Source organism: Cebus imitator, unplaced genomic scaffold, assembly GCF_001604975.1.
Source record: "Cebus imitator isolate Cc_AM_T3 unplaced genomic scaffold, Cebus_imitator-1.0 Scaffold136, whole genome shotgun sequence".
NCBI lineage: Eukaryota > Metazoa > Chordata > Mammalia > Primates > Cebidae > Cebus > Cebus imitator.
In genome coordinates, this window is record NW_016107451.1 from 4,433,711 (window position 1) to 4,457,164 (window position 23,454).

At 58.0% G+C, this 23,454-nt stretch overlaps 1 protein-coding gene across 1 annotated transcript; it reads right to left on the reverse strand.

Annotated features, from left to right (window-relative positions):
• Positions 1-46: 46 nt before the first annotated feature.
• On the reverse strand, positions 47-22,225 carry FOXO6 (forkhead box O6). The gene is made up of 2 exons (XM_017541787.2): positions 21,321-22,225; positions 47-2,237 (listed from the first exon to the last, which is right to left on the reverse strand). Exons 1-2 carry the CDS (start codon positions 21,732-21,734, stop codon positions 966-968), a joined length of 1,686 nt encoding a protein of 561 aa, XP_017397276.1. The 5' UTR covers positions 21,735-22,225; the 3' UTR covers positions 47-965.
• Between the last annotated feature and the right edge of the window lie 1,229 nt (positions 22,226-23,454).

Sequence of the window (23,454 nt, forward strand, 5' to 3'; positions counted from 1 at the left end):
AATTATCCTCCCCTACCACTCCCCTCCCGCTAGCCCAAGGCGCGGGAAATATTTAAAACAATTTTATTCATGAAAATATGCTGTACAATGCACTCTACACAGCCTCGACACGGCACACACGCACACGCACACTCTTGACGGCACGGCCACGGTACACTGCCTACGATACGAGCCGGGGACGCCGCGCCCACCGCCCGCCCCGACCGGACACTTATAAATATGGGAGAAGGGCCAGAACTGGCGCGGAGAAAGGGGTGTCGGGGTTAGGGGTGGACCGGGCTGAGGCTCGCTGGAGAAGCTGAGACCAGTACTAGGGGGTAGGGGCGGCTGAAGAGAAGGACTGACTCCGACCGAGGCACGGAGAAGCCAAGGCCGGCAGGGATGAGATGGGGAGGCTGAACTGTTGGGGTGGCGGTCATCGGAGGGCGATTTGGGGGTGGAGGGCTGCTCAGGGTGGATGGATAGGTAGGCGTGAGTTTTCGGGAGAGGGCTGCTGGCTTCGGGTGGGTGAGACTAAGACCAGTGGGAAAGTGTGTCAAGTGGGAATCAGATGCGTGTTTGGGGTGGGCGCGGGGTCACGGCTAGGGCTCCGCAAATGAAACTGAAGATTTGGAAAAGCACCCTGGCACATCTCCTAGTTGGCTTCCCCGACCACGGTCCACACCAGGCGGCCCACCCTGCTCCTCCCTACTCCCAGCCAGCCTGGAATTCAGCCTCCTCTCCCAGGCTTCCTGCCAAGGAGGAGGGGGCCGATCTCAGGAGTGTGGGCAGGAGCGCTGGGGTGCCCCGGCCCCTCCCTCCCCTTCCCCCGCTGCCAGCCCCCGTGAGGGATCCCTAGCTGGGATGGGGCCGCCTCCTGGGTACTCCCGGGGAGCTGGAGTCGGGGGCGGGGGCCCGGGAATCGGGATGGGAAAACAGAGACCCCTAGGGGACGGGACGGGGCGCCCAGGGGCGGAAGGCGGCCCTCAGCCCGGCACCCAGCTCTGGTTGGGGGGCGGGGCCCCGGCCAGGCCCGGCGGCGGCGGAGGCAGGGCCGAGTCGAAGTTGAAGTCCATTTCGTCGCTGTCCATGAAGTCGTTGAGGATGATGGACTCCACGTCGCACTCGAGGCTCCCGCTGAACATGTCGAGGTCCAGGTCGGCTGGGAAGCGGTCGGGGGCGGCGCCTAGCGGCCCGGCAGCGGCGGCCGCGTAGGGCCCGGGCAGCGCGTCCAGCAGGAGGCCGCCGGGCGGGCCCCCGAAGGCGGCGGCGTGGCCGGGCGGTGCCAGGCCCGCGGCGCCCGCCTCGCCGGGCAGCGTCATAAGGCTGATGGGGTGGGCTAAGGCACTGCGCGAGGGCGCGGGCGGCGCGTATGGGGCCGCCCCCTTGCCGGGGTAGGCGGTGGCCGCGCCCGCCAGCGCCAGCTCCCCCGGCGCGCCCAGCACCGGGCCGGGCCTAGGCGCGGGCGGCGGCGGCGGCAGCAGCGCGGGCAGCGCCCCGGGGCGGAAGGGCGCGGCGGCCGGCGCGAAGCTGGCCTGCTTGTTCTCCTGAATGGTCTGCATGGGCAGGCGGCGCAGGGCGCCCAGCGCCGGCGGCCCGAAGCCCCCGCCCCCGCTGTAGGCACCGCCCTTGCAGCCGCCGAAGTAGGCGGGCGTCCCGGAGCGGGCCCGCGGCCCGTACGCGTCCTGCGCGCCGTCCAGCAGGCCCTCTGGCAGCCCCGCGCCGCCGCCGCCGCTGCCGTGCAGGCCCAGCGGGCCTCCCAGCTCGGCCAGGCGGGGCAGCTCCCCGGGACAGCGTGCGCCCAGCGCCGGCGACAGCGCGCTGGCGGGGCTCGGGTACATGAGCGGCGACGATGGCGCCAGGGCCTCCAGGGCCTCGTCGTCCTCCAGCTCGGCCGCCTCCCCAAGCAGGGGTCTCCCGCCGCCGCGGAAGTCGGCCCACGCCTCGTAGTCGTCGCTGGCGTGCGAGGCGGGGCTGGCGACCCACTTTGCTGCGGCAGGCACCGGCCCCGGGGCGGGCGCGCCCGGGGAGTTGTCGTCCGGGCTTCGTTCGGGCGCCTGCAGCTGCTTCTTCTTGCTCGCCTTGCCCTTGATGCGCAGGAACTTGGCCCCGTTGTCCATGGACACGGCCCTGCGCCGCGGGGTCTTGCCTGTCTTTCCGCCCTCGGGGTTCAGCATCCACCACGAACTCTTGCCGGTGCCCTCGTTCTGCACGCGGATGAAACGGGTGTGCAGCGACAGGTTGTGCCGGATGGAGTTCTGTGGCCAGAGACAAGGGCGCGGGTGGGAGTTGGGGGTGAGGAGGCCATGGGGAAAGAGAAGATGTGATGGAAAGAAGAGGGGGAGGTAGGGAAGAAGATGAGGTAAGGGGGTTGAGAGGAGGGGACAGGTGTAAGTACCGGCTGGGACAAACCCAGAGTACCCACCCTCTGCCCCAGAACCGCACCCCCATCCCGCCCCACCCCCACACAGAGACTGCCCAGAGGGTGGGGGCCAGAACTCTGGTCCTAGCCTTTCCCTGGGGTCATGGCCAATCCTGTGGGTTACTCTGCGCCTGCGGGGGTCCTGCAGCTGGAAGCAGGACCCTCTCTCCTCAGCACAGCCGAGCCCCACTCGAGGCTAACCAGGCTGCCAGGGCCCCCAGCAGATTACGTAAGGGCTTATGCCGCCGCGGCTCATTTGTCCGCCCCCCTCCCTCCCCAGCCTGGCATGGCGCCAGGAGCCCGAAAACCCAGGGCTCCAGAAATCAATCTCGCGGTGACTGATTAAGCCCTGTTTAGAACTAATTGCTCTTTCGTGTGTGGGGAGAATAAATTACCTGCTTTAATTTCGTGTCTTTAAAATGCAACTGCAGGTAGAGAAGACTGTTAACCCTTTGCTGGGAGGGCCTGGCCAGGACAAGCAGAGTAGGCTGGGGGTCCCCAAGGTGGGTACAGGCCTGAGAATTTTCAGAGGTATCACCCTAACTTCTCTGAGCTGCTGTGAACTCCACAGAGGTCTTCGATTCCAGCAGGACCCTCAAAAGATGTCCTTTTGCCATGGAGACCTCAGCCTCCACCCCTGTTCAGTGCCCACCTTCAGGCCAGCTCAGGTCTCCTGTCTGTCCTTTGGGCTGCAGCCTGCCCTCTCCTGACCCACCTGCCTGCCTTCCAAGCCCCTTCCTGGTGGAGCCTTCAGAAAATCCCCACAAAGTGTGCGGCAAAGTCCCCATTCACACACCAGAAGACCTAGGCTCAGAGAGAGGAAGGGGATTGCCCAAGGTGGCCTAGCCTCTTCTGCTGTCCCTCGGTTCCTCCCTGGACTTCGCCTCTGCCACCTCTGCATATATCCTCTTTTTAATTTCTGCTGTGCCAGTATCTGGTGTTCCCCATGTCACTGCCTGATTTTGCCAGGCCTGTTCTGAGGACAGAGGAAGGCAGGGAGTCCACTGGCCCCACTGGAATCTGGAGTAGAACTCTGGCTGGGCCTGTCGCACCCCACCTCTGGAGCCTCTTACGTGGTGGCCTCAACCTCCTGGTCCAGGTACTGCTATGGAAACAGCAGGGGCTTGGGTATCAGAGGGCCAGGCAGGATGTCTGGCTCTTTGGCTGCCTAACTATATGACCATAAGCTGTTTACTCAGTCTCTGTGAGCCTCAGTGAATGACTCTGAAAAAGTGGGCTATATTCAGTAACTACCTCTTAAGGTTGTAAGATCATTACATGTGCACAAATAAGTGTTTGCACACCAGGTGTTTATAAACGTTGGTTATAACCTCACTCTGGCCAGAAGACCTCACCCCGTAGGTCTCCCAACAGACCTGCTCTGTTTCCATCTCTTTAATATCATGTCTTGAGTGCAACTGTGCTGGTCACCAACAACTCTGGGAAGCTGGCATTCTCCAATTTCATGCACTGGGGACCGGAGGCCCAGAGGCATGATGTAACTTCCCATGGCCCCACAGCTAGGCAACGATGCTGAGTACCACTCCATCCCTGCCCAGCTCATGGACCTGCTCTTAACCTGTGAATCCACCCAGCCACACTTATAGTCACTGCTCTGTGAGGGCTCTCCCTCCTGCCTCCTTTCCACCAGTCTCCGGGAGGAGGGGTCCTTCCTGCTGCCCAGGGTACCCTCCCACCCCTCACCCCCAGCTCCAGGCACCAACCTGATTCCTCAGGGCCCCAGGCTCCCTATCTCTGGCACTTTCTGGCCTTTGGAGGCAACATCTGGGACTTGCCAGCCTTGCCCTTCCTGATTCTCCTGAGGCCCTGAGAGGAGGGGGAGCTGGGCCCCTAGGGAGTGGTGCTCCCTCAAGTAGATACCCCCTTCCTGTTCCCACCCCTGCAGCTGGCTCCCCAGCCCCTCCCCCACACCTGTGTTCAGGCTCCTAGGAGGCCTCAGTTCTCCTCCCCCATAGGATTGTCTGGCTTACAAGAGGCTCCACCTCCCAACTCTTCACTTCTCCAGCTGGAGGTCACTCAGGCAACTCCACTTTATCAATGTCATTATGTTCTGGAGAAAGGACAGTTCCAGGTACCAGCACCTAGCCAGCACCTGCCCATTCAGCCCTGGGCACTCTAAGGACTTTATCTCATGTCATCATTAGTTGAACTCCATACAAGTCAGAGATTGTGATCCCTGCCTCATAACAGGAGAGTAAGGCTCAGAGATGTTAAGTGAGTTGCCAAGGTCACACAGCTAAAGTGCTATGCCAGGTATTGATTTCAGGTTGGTCTTCTTTTTTTTTTTTTTTTTTTTTTTTTGAGACGGAGTTTCGCTTTTGTTACCCAGGCTGGAGTGCAATGGCTCGATCTCGGCTCACCGCAACCTCCGCCTCCTGGGTTCAGGCAATTCTCCTGCCTCAGCCTCCTGAGCAGCTGGGATTACAGGCACGCGCCACCATGCCCAGCTGATTTTTTGTATTGTTACTAGAGACGGGGTTTCACCATGTTGACCAGGATGGTCTCGATCTCTTGACCTCGTGATCCACCCGCCTCGGCCTCCCAAAGTGCTGGGATTACAGGCTTGAGCCACCGCGCCTGGCCCCCTGGTCTTCCTTTTTTTAAATTATTATTATTTTTATTTTTTTGAGAGTTTTACTCTGTATCTCAGACTGGAGTGCAGTAGTGTGATCTCAGCTCACTGCAACCTCTACCTCCCAGGCTCAAGCGATTCTCCTGCATCTCCCGAGTAGCTGAGATTACAGGTGTGCCACTACCACCTTGCTAATTTTTGAATTTTTAGTAGAGATGGGGTTTCACCATGTTAGCCAGGCTGATCTTGAATGCCTGACCTCAGATGATCCACCTGCCTCGGCCTCCCAAAGCGCTGGGATTGCAAGTTGGTCTTTATTCTAAGTCTAAAGGTCATCACATTCTCCCATGGAAGAAAGAGGTCTGAGAATCCCGAAGAATCTTAGGAAGCCTGTATCCAGTGCTCCTCAAACGTTCCATGTAAACCATTCCTAGAAGCTGGCAGCAGGGGAAGTCTGAGGGCATGCTGCGCAGGTCAGCATTTCCTGCAAGTCTAAGCTTCCTTTTTAGAATTCAAGGGAATTTTGCATATACTTCATAATCCATCCACATTTTCTTCATACATGTTATTCAAATATTTTAGATTACCACACAGACAAGCCCGAGGCCTCTGAAGGTTTGTATCCTTCCCTGCTCTGTCCCATATCCAGCCAGGTACTCCTGGAGCTCAAGCCTCAGCCTGAAACCATGGCTGGCCCAACCCAGGGGGAAGAAAGCACTTGCCCAAGGCTGTCCGAGGCCTGGTGGCAGAGCAGGGATGTGAGCCCAGGCTCCCGACCCCAGCTCAGTGTTCCTCTCACTCCACCAGGCCTGACCTAGGTGAAGTTTCTCCTTCTTTGGGGAGAAACCTCAGTGTCCTGAACTGTAAACTAAGGAGATGGTTAAGTTGTACTCGGGACCTTTTCAGTTTGACACTGAAAATCCTTAGAATCATTCAGTCCAGAGGTTTTCAAACATTTTTCTTAAATAGTGGAACTCTTCCTATAAGTGAGATTTAGTGCAAAATTTAAGCATTACAGACTCAAGCCATCAGGGTGGGGACAGGAGTACCTGGATCCCCATGCACTCAGAACCCTTCTTCACAGAAGATGAAGCTCCTGGGGAGGATTCTGCAGGCAAGATGGATGGGGTAGCCAAGGCACAGAGGGATGCCATGCCTTGCCTAAGGGCAGACGAGGTGGTTCAGAGCTGAGCGAGGACCTAGGCCTTTGACTGCTGAGCTGGGCTCTGAACCAGGTGTGCTGCAGGGCTGTGCCCCATGAGAGAAGCTCAGGCTTTGCAGCCTAGTCTGGCTCCTCAGGGCCCAGCCACCTGGTACCAATCAGAGCTGCCTGCCAGATCCAGTGGCAAGCACTGATCATAGCTCTGGCTCACACCACAAGGCCTCCTTGGGGGCCAGAGGCCATGGAGGAGGTGAAAGAGGCAGAGGAGGGAGATGCCTCTGCCAGGCAGCAGTAACCAGGGCTCCCTCTTAGAGTCGCCTAGCAACCCACCACCACAGCCACAGCCCTGGCATGCCCGGGCTCCCCTGGTGCCCAGAGCTGGGCCCAGCTTCTGGGGCCTCATGCCTCCCACACCTACATCCAGACCTGGAGCATGTTGCTAGGGGAGTCAGGACCTCCCTGATTCACGGCCCAAGGGAGACCATCTGGGGACAGAGAAAAGACAGTGGGTTACATCTCATGCCTACCCTGTTCTCCCTCAGAGCCTGGGGCAGGGAGCCCAGAACTCAGGGACTCCCCACCAAGGGAGGGGGCTAGAGTAGGGCTCTAGCATTGGAACTGGATTCCAGTTTCACCTCCATCACCCGTGAGTGCTGGACCCTGGGGCAAGATGCTTTCAAGCTCCAGTCCTCAAATGGCTCCCTGCTCCCTCCCTCGCTTTCTTACAGCACTCCACGTGACAGCCAGGGTGACCCTTCAAATAAGCAGGATCATGTCAATTCCTGCCCAGATCCCTCCGACACCCTCCATCTCACTCAGAGGAACGACGGCCTTGCCATGGCCCACAAGACCCTCAGTGACTGTGCAGATGCCCCGCTCCATCCCTCCCTCCATCCTCAAACCTGCCAGGCAGGGTCCCGCCTGCCCCCAGATATCCACAGAGATCTTTCTTCTTCGAGTCTTTGTTCAGATGTCACCTTTTGGAACAAGGCCCATCCTGACTGCTCTTAAAAACTGTTCTTCCCTGGAATTTCTTGGCCCCCTGATTCTGCTCTATGTTTTTCTAAAGCAATTACCATGTTCTAAATTAATACATTATTTGTCCTCTGTCTTTATGTTAGAATGTAAGCTTCATGAGGGCAGTGATTTTTATCCTTTTTTTTAACCGTACCTCATGCGTTTGGTACGTACTAGACACTTAAGTGTTTGTCGAATGAATGAATGGATGGATGAATGAATGAATAAGAGAAAGTGGATGTAACAGGAGGAGTAATACTGTGTTGTAGAGAGAATTAAATGAGACTGGACAGACTGGCTGGCACATAATAGGGGCTTTTCCAAACTGGGCAGAAACAAGACACAGGCAGGGTGAGAAGCAGGCAGTGGGGCGAGAATGTCCACAGCAGTTTGATCCACTGAGGGGAGCCAGGGAGACAGGTAGGGCACCCACTGGGGGTGGAGAGGTCCTAGGGCACACAATGCAGCTGCCTGCCCTCCCCAGCCCCCACCTTGCTCCCCAGAGACACTTGGATAACCCAGGGCTAGCATACACCAAGGTCTCTCCTGGGCCAGAAGACACTCCAGGGGCCCCAATGGGAACAGAATAACCTCGTCCTTGCTGATGGCACCTCCCTCATGGACAGGGTCTGATCCATTTGGTGGTGGCAGCTCATCTATCCAGCAGGACACCCTCATCTATTCCCGGGATGCCCTTCACCCACGAGCAGTAATGCATTCACCTGACAGCACAACCCCATTTATCCAGCACACCAGTCTCATTTATCCAGCAAGTACAACCTCATTTGCTAACAGCACTCCATTCACCTGACGGACCCCCTCATTTATCCAGCAGGACACCCTCATTTATCCTCCAAGTCGGACACTCTCCTTCTTCCTGTGGTGTGGCTGTGTTCTCTGACAGCGCAACCTGACTGATCCAGCAGGACGTCATCTCTACTCCAAGTACACTTCATCCCCTGACAGTACAACCTCATTTATCTAATAATGCAGCCTCACCTTGCCTCCAAATACCACCTCATTCCCTGACAGTACAACCTCGTTTATCTTCCAGTACAACCTCATTTCTCCTCCCAGCACAGCTTCATTCTCTGACAGCTCAACCTCATCTAATCTTACGTCTCCAGCCAGGGCCAGCCAGATCTCTGTAGGCCAAAGGAGAGCGTAGAGAAAAAGAGAGGTCCCCTCATTTGCTGTCCCACACCTACAAGGGCTGCCTGGTGCCATAACTACCTCCAATTTCTCCAGGCCCAGAAGGGGCCATGGACTTTGAGTTCTAGGCTGCTTGGCTGAGCCAGAACTCTGCTATTGCTCTGCCTCCTGTTCTGTCCCTACTGTGGCTACAGAGGGCCCACAGGATGGATTCTGGGACATGGACTCATGGTCTCTGTACCAACTTCTTTTTTTATTTTTATTTTATTTATGTATTTTGAGCCAGGGTCTTTATTTTTTTTATTTTTTGCCAGAGTCTCCGTCTCCCACCCAGGCTGGAGTGCAGTGGTGCAATTATAGCTCACTGGACCTTCTACCTCCTGGCTCAAGTGAGGACCCTCTACCTCCTCCTCCCGCCCCAGCCTCCTGAGTAGCTGGGACCACAGGTGTTCGCCACCACACCCAGCTAATTTATATATTTTTTGTAGAGACAAGGTTTCTTTATGTTGCCCACATTGGTCCCGAACTTCTGACCTCAAGTATTCCTCCCGCCTCGGCCTCCCAAACTGCTGGGATTACAGGTGTGAGTTACCATGCCTGGCCATCTCTGTGCCATCTTCTCCTGATCCTGGGCAGTGGGGCTGGGGGAAGTTACCTTTCCTGGGGCACATTCAGTGGTGTGTTGGCAAATGTTTAACAGCCAGCTCTTCTGGAAGTTTAAAAAAAAAACAAAACACCTGCTTTGATTTGTCGATTTTGCTGCTTTCTGTGGAATGGATACTCACATCATAGCCAGTTTTAAGCTGCCACATGACGTCACTGAATGCAGAAATGGGAGGAAGTGTGCACGATCAGCCCCCATGAGCCAGTGCAAGCCAGCTCCTGCACACCACTGGCATGTGATCCAAATGCTGAAGCCAGAAAAGGGCACCACCCACTACATGCCCAGCATAGGCTAGGCTCCTTTAATCCTGGTAACCATCCTGTAAGTAGGTACTGCCATTTTACAAAGGGGGCAAACTGAGGCTCAGGTAGGTTAAATGACTCATGAGGCCACAAAGCTGGGAAATGATGGAGCCAGGCTTGGGTCTTAGGGATATTGGATTCTAAAACCAGGGCTCTTCCCACACCCAGCCCTAATGTGGCAAGGGACACTCTGCTCTCCTGTCCACCCCAGTGGCCACCTCCACCTTGACGCTCAAGCCCCAAATCTCCTAGCTTTCATCAGAGAGAGGAGACAAGCACTGTGCCCCACCTACCACCAATCTTGTGCTACCTCCTGGCCTCCGTGGCACCTGGGGTCTTCCAGGATCCTCCAAGTGTGGCCCTGGGTCTTGTGTCCACCCATTGCAGCCCAAGCCGAAGATCAGGTGTGGATGCCTGTCCAGGTTCCACCACAGTCAAAGGTTCAGCCCAGCCCCTCCCTCAGGAGACTAACCCTGACTACCTGATGGGGACAATGACCCAGCACCTGTTGTTACTGCAGTGACCACCTGCGGGACTGTGGTAAGGGAGGGCTCCGATCCCCTCTATGACTCCCATTTCCTCCCTCCCTCCTGTCCTTCCTTCCTGCATACAGAGAGGTCAAAGGAAGGGGACAAAATCCCACTTCATCCATGTGACTATGGGTCTCCACTATAATGGGGATTACAATCCCAACATCCACAGGGACATATTGGACCTTGGATGAGATCCTGGATGTCAAGAATGGCATCCCTTTCCTGTCTCAGAGCTCCAGGAGCCTCCCTGTTCCACCCCTTGCCCCCACCCCACTCTGGGGCTCCAGCCTGGAACACACATCTGTGTTAGACAGAGCCACAGACTCCCTGAGAGTCACTTGCCCTGCCATCTGAGGTAAAGTTCAGGTTCTCAGTCCAGGCTTCTCCCTGGTGAAAGAGGCGACCTGAATGATGCCAGGGACCTGAGGCCATGTGCAAATCTTCGGCACGAGGGTCTGCCGTGCAGAAGGGATAGAAGGCAGGTGGGGGCACAGGGCCACAGATGTCTCCAAGTGAGTGGGCTCAGGATCAGCAGTGGATCCCAGAGTGGGTAGCCTGGGGCCAGGAGGAACCAGTAGCCAAAGCAAAGCATGAGGCTCTGGCACCCTCCCAGAGAAAGCAGAGCCCACACACCCAGGCTGGGCAGCAAATAAACCACCAACAAAAGTCCAGCCTCGCACTGCTCCAATGACCACTCTTGTCACCCATGGGCTTGGGTCCAATCCCAGACTGATAGTAAAGAGCCCTCTGATGTCCTCCAACCTCATCACCTCCTTCCTTCAGGACCATCTGGGCCTCCAGCTACCTTGGATGTCACCATCCCTGTGCCTTTGCAAACTACTCCCTTTACTCTTGTCCCTCTCTCTGCTCTACCAGTTCCTGTTCTTCCATCAAGGCCAGCTCTGTGGTACCTTCCTCATCCCCTAGGCAAAGATAGATGCTACCACCTCAGTGCTCCTGCAGAGATCTAACAGCAACCAGAGTAAAATGGTGTCTGAGCCGGCCTCCCTACTTGAACTTTGTAGGGCAATCCTTGGCTCACAGAAAGTCAACAGATAGGATGGAACCCTCAGCAGCTGTGAGCTGCTCAGGCCTGACATTTCTGTGTAGTTTCTGTTCAGCCAAATCTCAGGCCAGAGCTCCAAGCCTTGCCCTCCCCCTACCAGGGTCCTGTGTGACCCTCCTCCCTGATGCTTTCTCCTGCAGCTCCTGCTGCTTCTGCCACCTCCCTACTTATCCTCAGTACTTCCTGCCTCGTTGGGAAAATGAGGCAGTGAGGGGGGAAGGACTGCTGCTTCTGAGATATTGACCACGTGCTGCCGCTCAGAAATTATCAGCTTATTGTAACAACTCTCTGGTTGATTTTTGTATCTTTCTAACAACCCTCTCGTTGATTTATCATCCCCATTTTCCAGATGAGAAACTGGAGCTCCCAAAGACAAACTGACTTGCCCAAGGTCGCATAGTGTAAGTGGTGGTGCAGGAATTTGCACCCATGGCCCTTGCTCTTCTTCCTGCCCTGAAAAACCTCCAGAGAGGAGCCAAAGCCAAGCAGAAGCTCTAGGGTGAGCCTTGGGCTAGGGGCAGGGGACTGTCCACACTGGTTCAACAACCCCCTCACAAACCTTCCTTCATCCAGGATTAAACGGAATTCCTAAATGCAAAGCATTCAGACTTTTCCATCTCTCCTCTCAGTCGGAGCCCCTCCCTCCCTCTGCAGGCAGCACCTCCCCACTCCCCTGCCCCAGGCCCTGGGAGCAGCTGCAGTGACCTCACTCAGCCCTGCCCTGAGCCCAGCTCTGGGGAGGGCCCAGCAGCTGTGCCCCAGCCCTGCAGGCTGGCTCCTGGGGGAGAAAGAGGAAGAGTAGGCATGGTGCCAAGAGAACCATCTGCTCTCCCAGGGGCATGGCCACCCACACAGACACTGGCCTTGCCCCCAGGAGCTGCCCTTGGCCCTCTGTCCCCACGCCAAGGGGCTCCAGGAGCCCAGGGCGGCCCATCCAGACCAGGGCACCAGCCCTCATCTGCCATCTGTCTTCTAGAGACTGAGAGGTCCTTGCAGGACATGTTGGAGCACTTGAATGTCCACTGAAAAATGAACAAGTGCTCAGAGTAAGCCCTAGGGGCAGAGGCCAGAGGCCAGGGTAGGGTGTACTGAGCACTGCCTGCCCCAGCCCCAGCCCTGTCGGGCTAAGAGCCCTCAATCCCTTCCCCCGGGCCCTCCATCTCTGCACATCTGTTCAGCTGGCAGGTGCCTTAGGCAGAGGACAAGCCCCTTCCCCCAGGGCCCCAGCTCAGGTTACAAGAGGAGGAGGAGGAGACCAGCTGAGGACAGAGGGAGGGGACAGGGGAGAGAAGGAAGAGGCCTCACAGCTTCCCAGAGTGTTGGGGGAGGGGAACTCAGAGAAGGAAGGGCCATGCCCAAGGTCACACAGCTTGCCAGTGGGGCAAAGAGGAGGCAGTGTCCAGGGGCAGACAGTCCTGGGCTCAAACATGACCTTAAACAAGACATTTCCTTCACCTGTGAAAATGGGGCACCTAAAACGGACTGCTTGTCATCCAAGGCCTCGGAGAAGGCTCCGGACGCCAGAAAGCAGCTGGCCCACCTAAGGGCAGGAGGGAGCCTGGACATCCTGAATATGTGACACCTCGATCTCAGGGACAGGAAAGGGAGGCATTCGAAGAAAGACTCTATTATCCTATTTCGTAGAGGAAGAAACTGAGGCTCAGAGTTGCCCAAGGCTACGAAGAGGGTAAGCAGAGCTAGGTTCTGCCCTCCTGTTTGCCTCCAAGACTCCTAACCACAAGGCTGCACCTTACCTGAGGGATTCTCAAGGCACCGAGGGGTGCTCCCTACGCCAGGCTTGGCATTGGGGACTCTTTGGGCCTCTGCCCTATCTCAGGTTCATTTTCTCCCCTGGACCCCAGTAGCAGGCCAACACTGGGTGCCTGGGCCAGCCTCTCTCTCCTGTCCACTCCCCACAGCACCTTGAGTGATCTCTGCCCATGTCATTCCCATTGAGGGTTTACACTGAGAAGCCCAGAGCCTGGGTTGGTCTGCTTTGTCTCCCTTCCCCTCCTCTACCTCCAAACACTCACAGCTCATTATCTGCCCTCCCAGCATGACCCTGAGCAGCTTTTACCCAGCATCAGAGTCAGTGTCCTCATTTTATCTCCTAGCTTGACCCCTGCAGGCTGGGATCTCAAGGTCAAGGAGCCAGTCCAGTCCCCACCCAGCAGCCCTGCAGAGTAGGTACCCAGTGAATGTAGCCCTGGATCACAGGGAATGGAGGGAGCGGCCTCAGCCCTGGGGTCTGCAGATCAGGGGAACATTAGGCTGGTCTGCCCCGGCCCTCAGGGAGCTCTCTATCTGGGAATGGGAGGCAGGGATCCCAGAGCCATTCCCCAGGCTAGCAGCCTGAGGGCCAAAATCCAAGGGAGGGCAGACAGACAATGACTGGGAGGGGGAAGGGAAAGAAGGGAGGAAGGTCAGAGCTCTGGCCTAGGGTGGAGTTAGCCCTGGAGAGTTTTTGTTTTTCTGCCACTAAGAGTAGGGTACTCTTCAAGCTGCTTACTTTTCTCATTCTTCTTCTCACCTACAAAATGGGGAAAGTAACCCTACCAGCTTCACAGGGTTGCTGGGAAATTAAATGAAAGAATGTATGTAATGGCACATGGCAGGTTGAATCCTGAGCTAGAATAGTTCAGTGTGGGTAAGGCAAGGGTCAGAAGATGGGAGGATGGCTGGAGAGGTTGACTAGGGCTGGTGGCCAGGCCTTGAGTGTCCTACTGAGGCCCCAGGACTGGATTAAGCAGCTATATACACACTCCTCTCATCCACCGTATGGGGAGCTCTCCAAGCAGGGGCTGTGACTCTCAAGTTTCTTCACCATTCCAGTTCTAGAGAGGCTTCCCGAGTATTTACAACCACATAGACTCTGGCCTTGCCCCCAGGGGCTGCCCGGGGTTCTCTGCCCTTTTGCCAAGGGACTGCAGGAGCCCAGGGTAGCCCTCCCTCCCTCCTGCAGCAAAGGCTCCTAGTGGCAAATCATATCAGCCCTGGCTGTGGCTCCATTCTCTTCATCCACATCCTATACAGCGTGATTTATAAGCCATGGGGTGGCTGCGTGATGTTGATGTGGTGGCCCAGTCCCTTGGTGCTGACTGCCTGGGGTTCAGATCTCTGGAGGACCCAAAAGGAGCAAGGAGGAGGGGCATAGCCTCAACCTGGGCAGCCTGCTTGGGGAAGAAGCTGGTCCACACTGGGAGGAGGAGATGAGGAGACAGGCAAGGGGCCAATAAGCCGCCCTCTAAGGCGTTGGTTCAGAATGACCTCTCACTAGCCATACACAGATTGCAGAGCCCACCTGCTGAGAGCCTGATTCAGAGGGTCTGAGCTGGGGACTGGAAGCCTGTGTTGTCGGAAAGCTTCTAGGTGACTGATCATCAGCCAGGTTGCAAATAACTGAGGACTTGAAGCAGGAATTCTCAGTCAAAAGTGCTGGGTTCCAGAATCAACTGGATGGTGGTCTTTGTTCAAACCACCCAAGACCCCGCCTAGTTTCTGAGGTGCATCGGAGGGATCGGCCAAGGAGAATCAACAGATGCCTTGGTGACCGTGTGACAGCAGTGGTGGGTGTGGGTTGAGAACTCCAGGTCAGATGTGAAGGTGGCAATGCCAGGGCAACCTGGGATCAGAGGAAGCGGGAAAAGTGGGAGGAAGGCAGGGCCTGGACAAGGCGGGCTGAGGGCCTATGGGTCCCAACAGAGCAGTTTGGACTTGGTTGGCTCCCAGGTGAACTGAGGAGCCCAGGAGGGTTCTGGAGCAGGAGAGCCTGGGGGCAGGAGGGCTGGCTGGCTGGCATGTGGAGCTGACAGCACCAGCATGGGGAGATGGAGAAACGTGGCAGAGACAGACGGGTCTGTGGCTAAATCCAGGCTCTGCCTGTCCCAGCTATGCTGCATTGGCCAAATGACTTCATTTTTCTGGTCCTCCATTTCCTCAACTGCAAAATGGGGTTATTAATGTGTACCTTGCAGGATCCAGGGAGGGTGAAATGAGAGAATTTATGTGAACTGCCCACTGACTGCCTAGTACCCAGACATCAATTCTCTTACCTCTCTTTCTCCTTTCCATAAGAGGCACCCCGACTTAGAGACCAGAAAGGTTTCTCTCTGCAAAGAGGGAGGCCCTGGGGGGAGGGTGTGGGAGGCCCCTCCCCCACGCACCACCTGGCCCCCCTCCCACCTCCACATATGGGTTGGGGGGTGGGGAGAGGCAGCAAACAGCCAAACCCTCCCAAACAGGAGTTGGTTTCTATAGCAACCAGGGTGCCAGGAGAAGGGGGTGCTCCAGATCCAGCTGTCCCCCTGAGAGCCCTACACAGGCCCTAGAGCCTGAGCTCATGCCCACCCAACACCCTGAACCCCCATCTGCCCACTCTGGCGGCCAGCTGGAACTACCATAAACACTCCTTTCATTGTACCCAGAGCATATTTGCCACCTGGGTTCTGCCACAGACAGGACAGGCATCTTTAAACAGGAGTCCCAAGTTCAAGTTCACCCACACCTGTACTCACATAAGCCCACCTGGAGGAAGTCCTCTCAGTACTATGTGCCCCCTGTCCAATGAACCCCTCATGGCTCCTAGAACTAGTGGGTTTGTAAGTTACAGCACTGAACCTATCAGAGACAGAGTTAAGGCCCTTTGGACACAGATGAAAACACAGAACCAGAACGGGAGAGAGCTTTGCTCCAGCTCACACATGTACTGTATCAGGTTCCCTACAGGTGTTCTGTCCAGTCCCTACCTACTCCTGACTCCACAGCTGACTCCAAATGATGCCAAACGGCTGGACTAGGACACCCTGTGTGATGCTGAAAGGGGATGGAACACTGCTGTGGAGAAGGAAATAAGTCCTAAAAGCTTTACGACTCATCTAGCAGCCAGGCATGGTGGCTCATGCCTGTAATCCTAGCACTTTGGGAGGCTGAGGCAGGTGGATCGATTGAACCCAAGAGTTCAAGACCAGACTGGACAACAGAGGGAAGACCTCTGTCTCTACAAAACAAAAAATTTTTTTTAATTAGCCAAGGTGGGATGACCTATGCCCATGGTTCTAGCCACTCAGGAGGCTGAGGTAGGAGGATAACTTTAGCCTAGGAGGTCAAGGCTGCAGTGATCTATGCCACTGCACGCCAGCCTGGGTGAAAGAGTGAGTCCTTGCCTCAAAAAAATAGAGAGAGACTTGTCTTCCAACAGAATGGTTAATCCCAGACAGGGTGAGTTTCCAGTCACCAGGAGTGTGTTAGAGGGGGTGAGCTGGGGAGGAGGCAGGGGTGTGGAGACTGGGCTCCAGGACTCTCCAGCTCTTTGGAGAGCCCAAGTCTGATTTGAACTCGAGGGGGCAGGCACCAATGTATAGGCAGGCCCAGACCCACCCTCTCCTGTTTCCCAGGCACGCCCACGCCGGGTAAGCTGCAGTTGGGAAGTGGATCTAGTGAGTCCCTGGGAGGTAAGGGAGACAGGTGAGGAAGGGGCTCCCCCTGCTGTAGCTGATACACCCACATCCCAGTACTTGACTACCCCTCAACCCTCACAAGTCACAGACAGGACCCCATGTGGTGGTTACCACTAGCTGCTACTCAAAGACCGGGAAGGCAGGCTGCAGGGAACAAGCGCTGAACCCTTTCAGAGTCCAAAACAAGCCCTTCCCTCTAGCCCCCGCCCCACCTCAGTCCTACCCAATAGCTCAAAAGCTTCAGCTTGGGGTCCACTTCCCAGGTCCACCACTTCGGAGGTAGCGACCTCAAGGCAAGTCACTTCCTCACCTGAAACACAGGAGTGCCAGCCCGCCTTGGTGGCGGTGAGGGTCTGATGGAGTGCTCTGGGCCACCCCACCGGGCGCCTCTGTCCCGGCCGCCTCAGCCCTCCAGCCCCTCTGGCAGGGCCTCTCCAGTTCCTCAACCTCCCTGTTCCCTCGAGTCAGCCCCTTGGCTGGAGACCTCAGGGCCTGCAAAGAGGGGCCCCCACAGACCCGCAGAAAGTGGGGGGTGGGGGCACTGAACTTTTGAACCCGCAAACCCCCCGCGCCGTTCATTACCTTAACGCGAGTTAAAAATAACCGTCTCATCTCTTTAAATTAGTCTGTCTGCAATTACCGCCTGGCACGGCGCTGCCCGCCATCGTCCCGCTGGAGCGGCGCCAGGTGGCAGGCGGGGCCCTCACCCTGTCTGTCGGTCTGTCTGCCTCCTGGCCCCCTCCTCTCCCGCCGCGTGGCTACCCCGGGGGCCTCCCTGAGCCCCGCCTCCTCAGCTCCCCAAGTTGCCCGGGGTGTGGTGGGGGCGGCTGCCATGGGGCCGGCAGGGAGTGAGGGGTTCCGCGGGGAGCCGAGCGGGGTGGGCCCCCCTAGCACGGCGGCGGGGGAGGGGTGCCGGGAGGCCCGGGAAGCCGGAAGGGCCCGCAGCGCGCCAGCGCTCGTGGGTGGGTGTGAGCAGGTGGCCGTGGGAGTCTGCCGGGCGTGCCAGCAACTGTGCCAGGAGCGGCTGGCACGGGCTCGTGCCCAGGAGGCGGGCAGCTGCCAGCCTCTCTCTCCCCCCCCCCGCTTATGCAGTGAGGGGGGTGTCCTCACCCCCCAACCGGGGCTCACACCGCCTCCTCCCGCACCCCCATCAGCCCTTGGGGCTGGGGATCCCCGGAGGACAAAGGAGGAGGAGGGAGCCCTGCTGGAGCAGGCTGGTGGGAGAGGAAGGGGGTGGTTTCAGCTGACAGCGCTGCTCAGGGCTGTAGCAAGACCCTGCCCCTGGCCTCTCAGATCAGTCCCTCCCTTCCAGCCCCACCCCACCTGGAACTTACTGGGCCAGATGGGGGTGGCGCCACCCCTCCTGATCCCACCTCTCATCAGCCAGGCTGCTCCCTCCCCTGGGAGAGAAGGGAAGTCCCCATCCACTGTGCTTCTTCTGGGGACAGAAATGGGAGGCGCCCATGCCTGGCCTGGGAGCTCCCAATGGAGCTGGCAGCCAGGAAACACAAAAGCAGGCAGAACAACTCCAGGGGTGCTAAGTGGAAGGAGCGCCAGAACTCAGAGCAGCCTGGAAGGCTTCCCGGAGGAGTCCAGGGCCAAGGGAAAGTGAGACTGGAGCATCTGAGAGAAAGTAGGAGGCTCTACCTGGATATTCACAGTCTTGGGACACTGTAGATGGAGACGGACCACCTATCCAAGCCTCCATCCTAAGCCTGGAGGGGAAGACAACCAGCCCCTTTGGTTGGGTTCCCAGTAATGAGCCCAGGCTCTAGGCCTCAGCCTGGTCTGGGTATCCCACACCTGCTGCTGGTCTTGTCTTCTCCAATTCCAGTCCTGCACCACTTAGCTACCTCCCTGCATCACAGATGTGAACACAGGGATAAGGCCACACATGTCAGCCCTTCCTGATCTGGCCCATTTTACCCTTGCCGTGCCACCTCCCTGCCATGCTTGGACACCCTCGGTTCGAGCCTGGCACACCCAGATTGTCCCCCAAATCAGACATGCACAATTTCACCTCCCTGCCTTTGGGAATGCAGTCAATACTTCCTGGAAGACTGTATCTCCCAAATTCTCCCTTCCCTGATGAAGGCAGCGCAGACCAAGTGCCACCTCCTCTGTGAGGACCTCCCTGGCTCCTCCAGGGTATCTAACTCTCCTTTACCGCAGCCCTCCCCCCACCCCCAACCTTTCCTATCTACAAAACACAAGGCCTGGGTGTGGAACTGGCTGAATCCTGATCATTCTGAAGTAGATCCAATCAATGCCTTCTCCTTCAGTCCCCCACCCCATCTAACATAGGGTTGGGTACACCCCAGGGATCCAAGTGCAATATGTTTGTAGGGGAGGAGAATGAGGAGAGGTCTGGCACCCCAGGCCTGGCACCTGATGTGCTCTGTGTGTCAACCTATGCCTGGATAGGAGTTGGGATACCTCTTTCACCAGGTCCCTGGAGAAAATGACTAAGAATGGGGAAGGGGCGCAGTGCAGGAAGCTCCAGGAATAATCGGGAAGGAGGCTCCCTGGGGAGCTGGGTAGAGGGTGAGGTGGAAGGGGACAGCATGGGGCAGGCCCCTTTTCAGTGCCTGAGTGGTCTCTGCCAAAACCTAGATAAGGAGCCCAAGCCTGAGGCTCCCTCTTCAATGCCCAGCCTGTGACTGGGAGCCCAGGCGCAGGGAGTATCGGTGTGTCACTAGCGGTGTGGTGCAGTGGAAACTGCATCCAATGGGCAGACGGGAGGCCTGGGCCCTCATCCAGGGCCTGCTGCTAGTTGATGCCCTGGCAAGACTCCTATCCCCTTCCACAGCCTCAGTCTCACCGTCTGAGAAATGAACTCATGGAACCAAATTATCTCCAAGCACATTCTCAATCATGTTTTAGGATTTATACTTGCCCATATTCAAAAGCCTTCCATGTGCCCCTCCCACCCCCAGTTGCCAGCAGGACACTGTTCCAGAGGTGCTTGGGGACCCTGGAGGTAGATATACATAGGTTGGATTCCAGCTTTCCCATCTACTAACTGTGTGACCAGTTCACGTCTAAATACGGACCTCAGTGCCTTCCTTATAAATGATCACAGTAAAACTACCTCAGGGACTGCTGAGAGCACTAAAGGAAGATATGTGAAGGTGTCTCTCACAGAACTTGGCCCCAAGACCTTCGATGAACGGCAGTTCTCCCCTGACTTCCAGCGTCATGTCCCCTCTTCTCATCTTTCCCCATCCTGCCTGATTCAGCAAGCTCAGCTGGAGCTACACCTCCTGCAAGAAGCCCTCCCAGCCCTCTCTGGCCCAATGTACTGTCCCCTGCCTCAGCATCCTGCACCATCCACTCAGTTCCCCACTAGACACACACAGGTGGCTTCTTGCTGTTAAGACTGTATGCTGGGTGCTGTGGGCACCCAGCATAGCTCTGACACTGCCACTGTCTTCCAAAAACAGGGCAGAGAGGGGAAATGAGACAGAACACAAATGACTAAAACTCGCTACCAGCAGGGAGAGGGCCAGAGAAGGGGGAGTCCTAAGCTAGCTAAAAAGGGTTAGGGAAGTCTTCCTGGAAGAGGCATCTGAACTCTGTACCCTTGAGGATAGTGAACATATCTACAGGGAGGAGTAGGTCAGGGCATAGGGAGCAAGGAGGTGAGAGCGATTCCCAAGCACAGGACACACTTGGGAGAAATGTGTTCTGGTGGGGGTTTAGCCCAAGTGGATGGGAGAGGGGACGTGGAAAGAGACCCTGAACTGCTGCCCCCAACTGTGTTTCTGCCCCATCATGGCTGGTGAGGGACAGACGCTGCCAGCACTAACCCTGAGAGCTATGGGCTCCCAGAGCAGGACACCCTGACTCTACAATGCTGCCCCTGGGCATCTAGAGTTGTTCATGCCCACAAGTCTCCCCTCCTCCACTGGCACACCTCCTTCCTCTGACCCAGCATGGAGGCACCACAGGGCACAGCCCCCTCCCTTGATATCCCTCACAGAGGCCACCCCTCCCACAGGGAGGCCGACAACTCACCTCCTAGGCAGAGGCACCCCTCCAGCCTCCTCTCCCCCAAAGGCATAGACTATCACCACTCTCCAACAAGATGGCCAGGAGAGGAGCTGGATCGCGAGAGGCCACAATCCAAGCAAGCCCCTGTCCCCTCCTAAGATGGCTCCCCCCTTTCTACTGGCTGGAACGGAGGCCTCCCTGGGGTACCCCTGTCCCTCCCCCAGGCCCTAAATGCATCTGGACTGAGACAGTCAGGGAAGTGGAAAAAAGCAACCTGGGTGGGCATGGACAAATCTCCAGCTCTCAACACCCTGTCCTCACACCAGCAGGGGTCATCACCAGTGACCCTCATCCTGATCTAGGTAAGGAGGGGCGGCAGCCACCCCATGGAGAACTCAGATCTCAGGTCACCTGCCGAGTTCCCCACCCCAGGCTGGTTAGTGCTCTAGGGTGAACTCTGGCACCACAAGAAGAACTATGGGCCCATGGTCACACTCCTCACCCTGGGGACAGCTCCAGGAAGGGCAATGATAGAGATTTGGGAGGGAAAGCCGGCATTGGCCCCAAGTCATTATTCCAGCGCTCTAAGAAGGGTGCTAAGGAGGAAAGGGTAAAACAAGAGTCACACAAAGCAGACTAAGGGGAGGAGGGAGAGGTTCCCCAATGTCCGCGGCCTGGGAATGGGCTCCTCTGCTATGCCCCCAAGGACAGGGTGGGGACGTTCCTTGGGGACGCCTCAAAGCGACAGTCCCTTGTCACCCCACCAGACCTCCCATCAGGCAAGGGAGCACGCACACAGCTGCTCCCAGTACGCCCCCGCCTGTCCGCTGGCCGGCTCCACGCCCTGGGCGCACACTCTGTGACCCCTGGGGGTGCCAAAGAGCCCTCCTCCTGACGGCCCGCCTGGAGGCCAGCGCACCTAGCAGCCCCTGGAAGCCCCAGTCGGCGTCCCCAGCCCCCTCCCCAGCCGGACGCCCCCACCTTCCAGCCGGCCGAGCTGTTGCTGTCGCCTTTATCCTTGAAGTAGGGCACGTAACGGACCATCCAGTCGTAGATCTGCGAGAGCGTGAGCCGCTTGTCCGGGGCGCTCTCGATGGCTTTGGTGATGAGGTCGGCGTAGGACAGGTTCCCCCACGCGTTCCGCCGGGAGCTCTTCGCTTTCCGCAGCGGTCCGACCTCCGAGCCCAGGGGCGGCGCTGGGGCCATAGCCGGGGCCGTTGCCCGGCGCTCCGGCCCGCAGTCCTCGGCGCCCTCGGCCACCCCTGCGCCCAGCGCTCCGTCCTCGTCGCCAGCCAAGTCGGGCTGCGGCAGGGGCCAGGTACACGAGCGCGGCCGGCTCTGCGGCGCGAAGTCCGGGTCCACGTCCACCTGATGCGCTCGCAGCTTCGCAGCCATGGTCCCGCCCGACTCGGGCGAGGAGGGGAGGGAGGCTCCACGGAGGGTGGGCGGGCGGCTCCGGGATCTGCACGCCCCGGGGAGGCCCGCGGGAGGGGTCTCTGGCGGCGCTGTCTCAGCCGCGGGGCGCCATGGGCCAAGACGCGGAGGTAGGGGGCTGGACGCGCTGGGGAACACGAAGGGAGGGAAAGACCCGGGCAGTGAGGGGGCGGCGGCCGGGGAGCCCAGCGGGCACACACCTCGCCCAGCCTGGCTTCTAGCACCTGCCGCCTGCCTGCGCCTGCAGCCACCACCGCCACCGCCGCTGCCGCTGCTCCCCGGGCGCCGGCCCTGCGCACGGGCCCCGCTCTCCCGGGACGAGGCCGGATTGCACCATGCCGGAGCCCGAGCCGGTGCCTGAGCCCGCGCCGCCGCCGCCCGGTGAATGCCGCCGCCGCCGCCGCTCCGGCTCCAGCGCCAGCTCCCGCGCCTGCCGCGCTCAGCGCCGGCTGCACCTCGGGATGGGCGGGGGACGGAGAGGGGGCGGGCCCGGCGCGGGAGGGGGCGGGGCGTTTCGCCTGCGGCCGCGAAACCCTCGACCAGCCCAGATGCCCCGCCCGCGGGCTGGGAGACTGGACGCGGAGCTCGCAGCTCTGGGCTACCCAGCCGCAGCCCCTGCAAGCAACAGCGCCGCCTACGGAGCAGGGGCGGAGCGGCGGGCGCGACCCCGCCCCCTGCTCGGCGCGGATGGGGTCTAGGGGGCGGGGCCCCAGCGTTCCAATTGGTCCGTGGCTGGACTGTCCCGCCCATGGGCTCGACAGACTCCCTCCCAGAAGCGCGTCACCGGTTATTGTTACAACCTGGGGTTTCCCGGGGCAACGGGGTGGGCGGGGCTCAGGGCACTGGCCCCGCCTTCTACTCGGGAGAGGAATGCCCGCCCTCTGTTTCTAGACCCCACTGACGTTCCCAAGTCACCGTTCCAGGAACCTGAGAGGGAAAATGATCGAACTCTCTACTCTTTGTGCCCTGGACTGGGCTGGGGAAAAAGAATGGGTCAAGAATACCTGGTTTCCTAGGCCAGGCTTTGCCACAATTCTCGCTCCTCCATCCGCAAACATGTTCTTCATGGTGCCTGTGGGCATAGTTTGAGAGCTCCAGTTCTCAAAGTTTAACGCGGAGCGGAATCATCCCCTACAGCTTGTTAACATTACTGGACTCCAGCTCCAGATTTTCCGATTCGGCAGGTCTGTATTGGGGCCCCAGACTTTGCATTTCTAACCAGCTCCCGGGTGATGCATGAGGGACCGCACTTGCAAACCACTGTTGTAGAGTCTGCAGGAGATCCTCACCGCGGCTGTTGGAACAAGCACTTGTCTGAAGTTCATAGCGTTTGGAGGGAAGCTTCTCATTCAGTTCCTGGATATTTATTGACCTCTGGCACACCAGGCACTGTCCAGGGCTCTACCGTGAGAGCAGCAACTGAAACAAATGAGGTCCCCTACTGCATAGACTCGTCAGGAGTCAGATGCTAATCAGATCATCACATGAGCTCAGAAGGGCGAAGCTAGCTGAGAGATTGGGCAGTCCATGGCTTCATCCTACAGGCTGCTGAGCTAGGTTTCCAGTCACCACTGCACCTGCTGGCTTTTGCTTAGGGTATTTATGCCCTCTGCCTAGGACACCATTTTCCCTCCGCAAGGCCCTCATCAGAGATTCTCCCACTATTCAAAGCTCAGTGCAA

What these genes read in the sequence shown, in the direction of transcription:
- FOXO6 (XM_017541787.2), bottom strand. Translation starts at nt 21,734, where the DNA reads ATGGCTGCGAAGCTGCGAGCGCATCAGGTGGACGTGGACCCGGACTTC. An exon ending in ACAGCTCGGCCGGCTGGAAG is followed by an intron (nt 2,238 to 21,320) that starts GTGGGGGCGTCC and finishes CTCTGGCCACAG; the next exon opens with AACTCCATCCGGCACAACCT.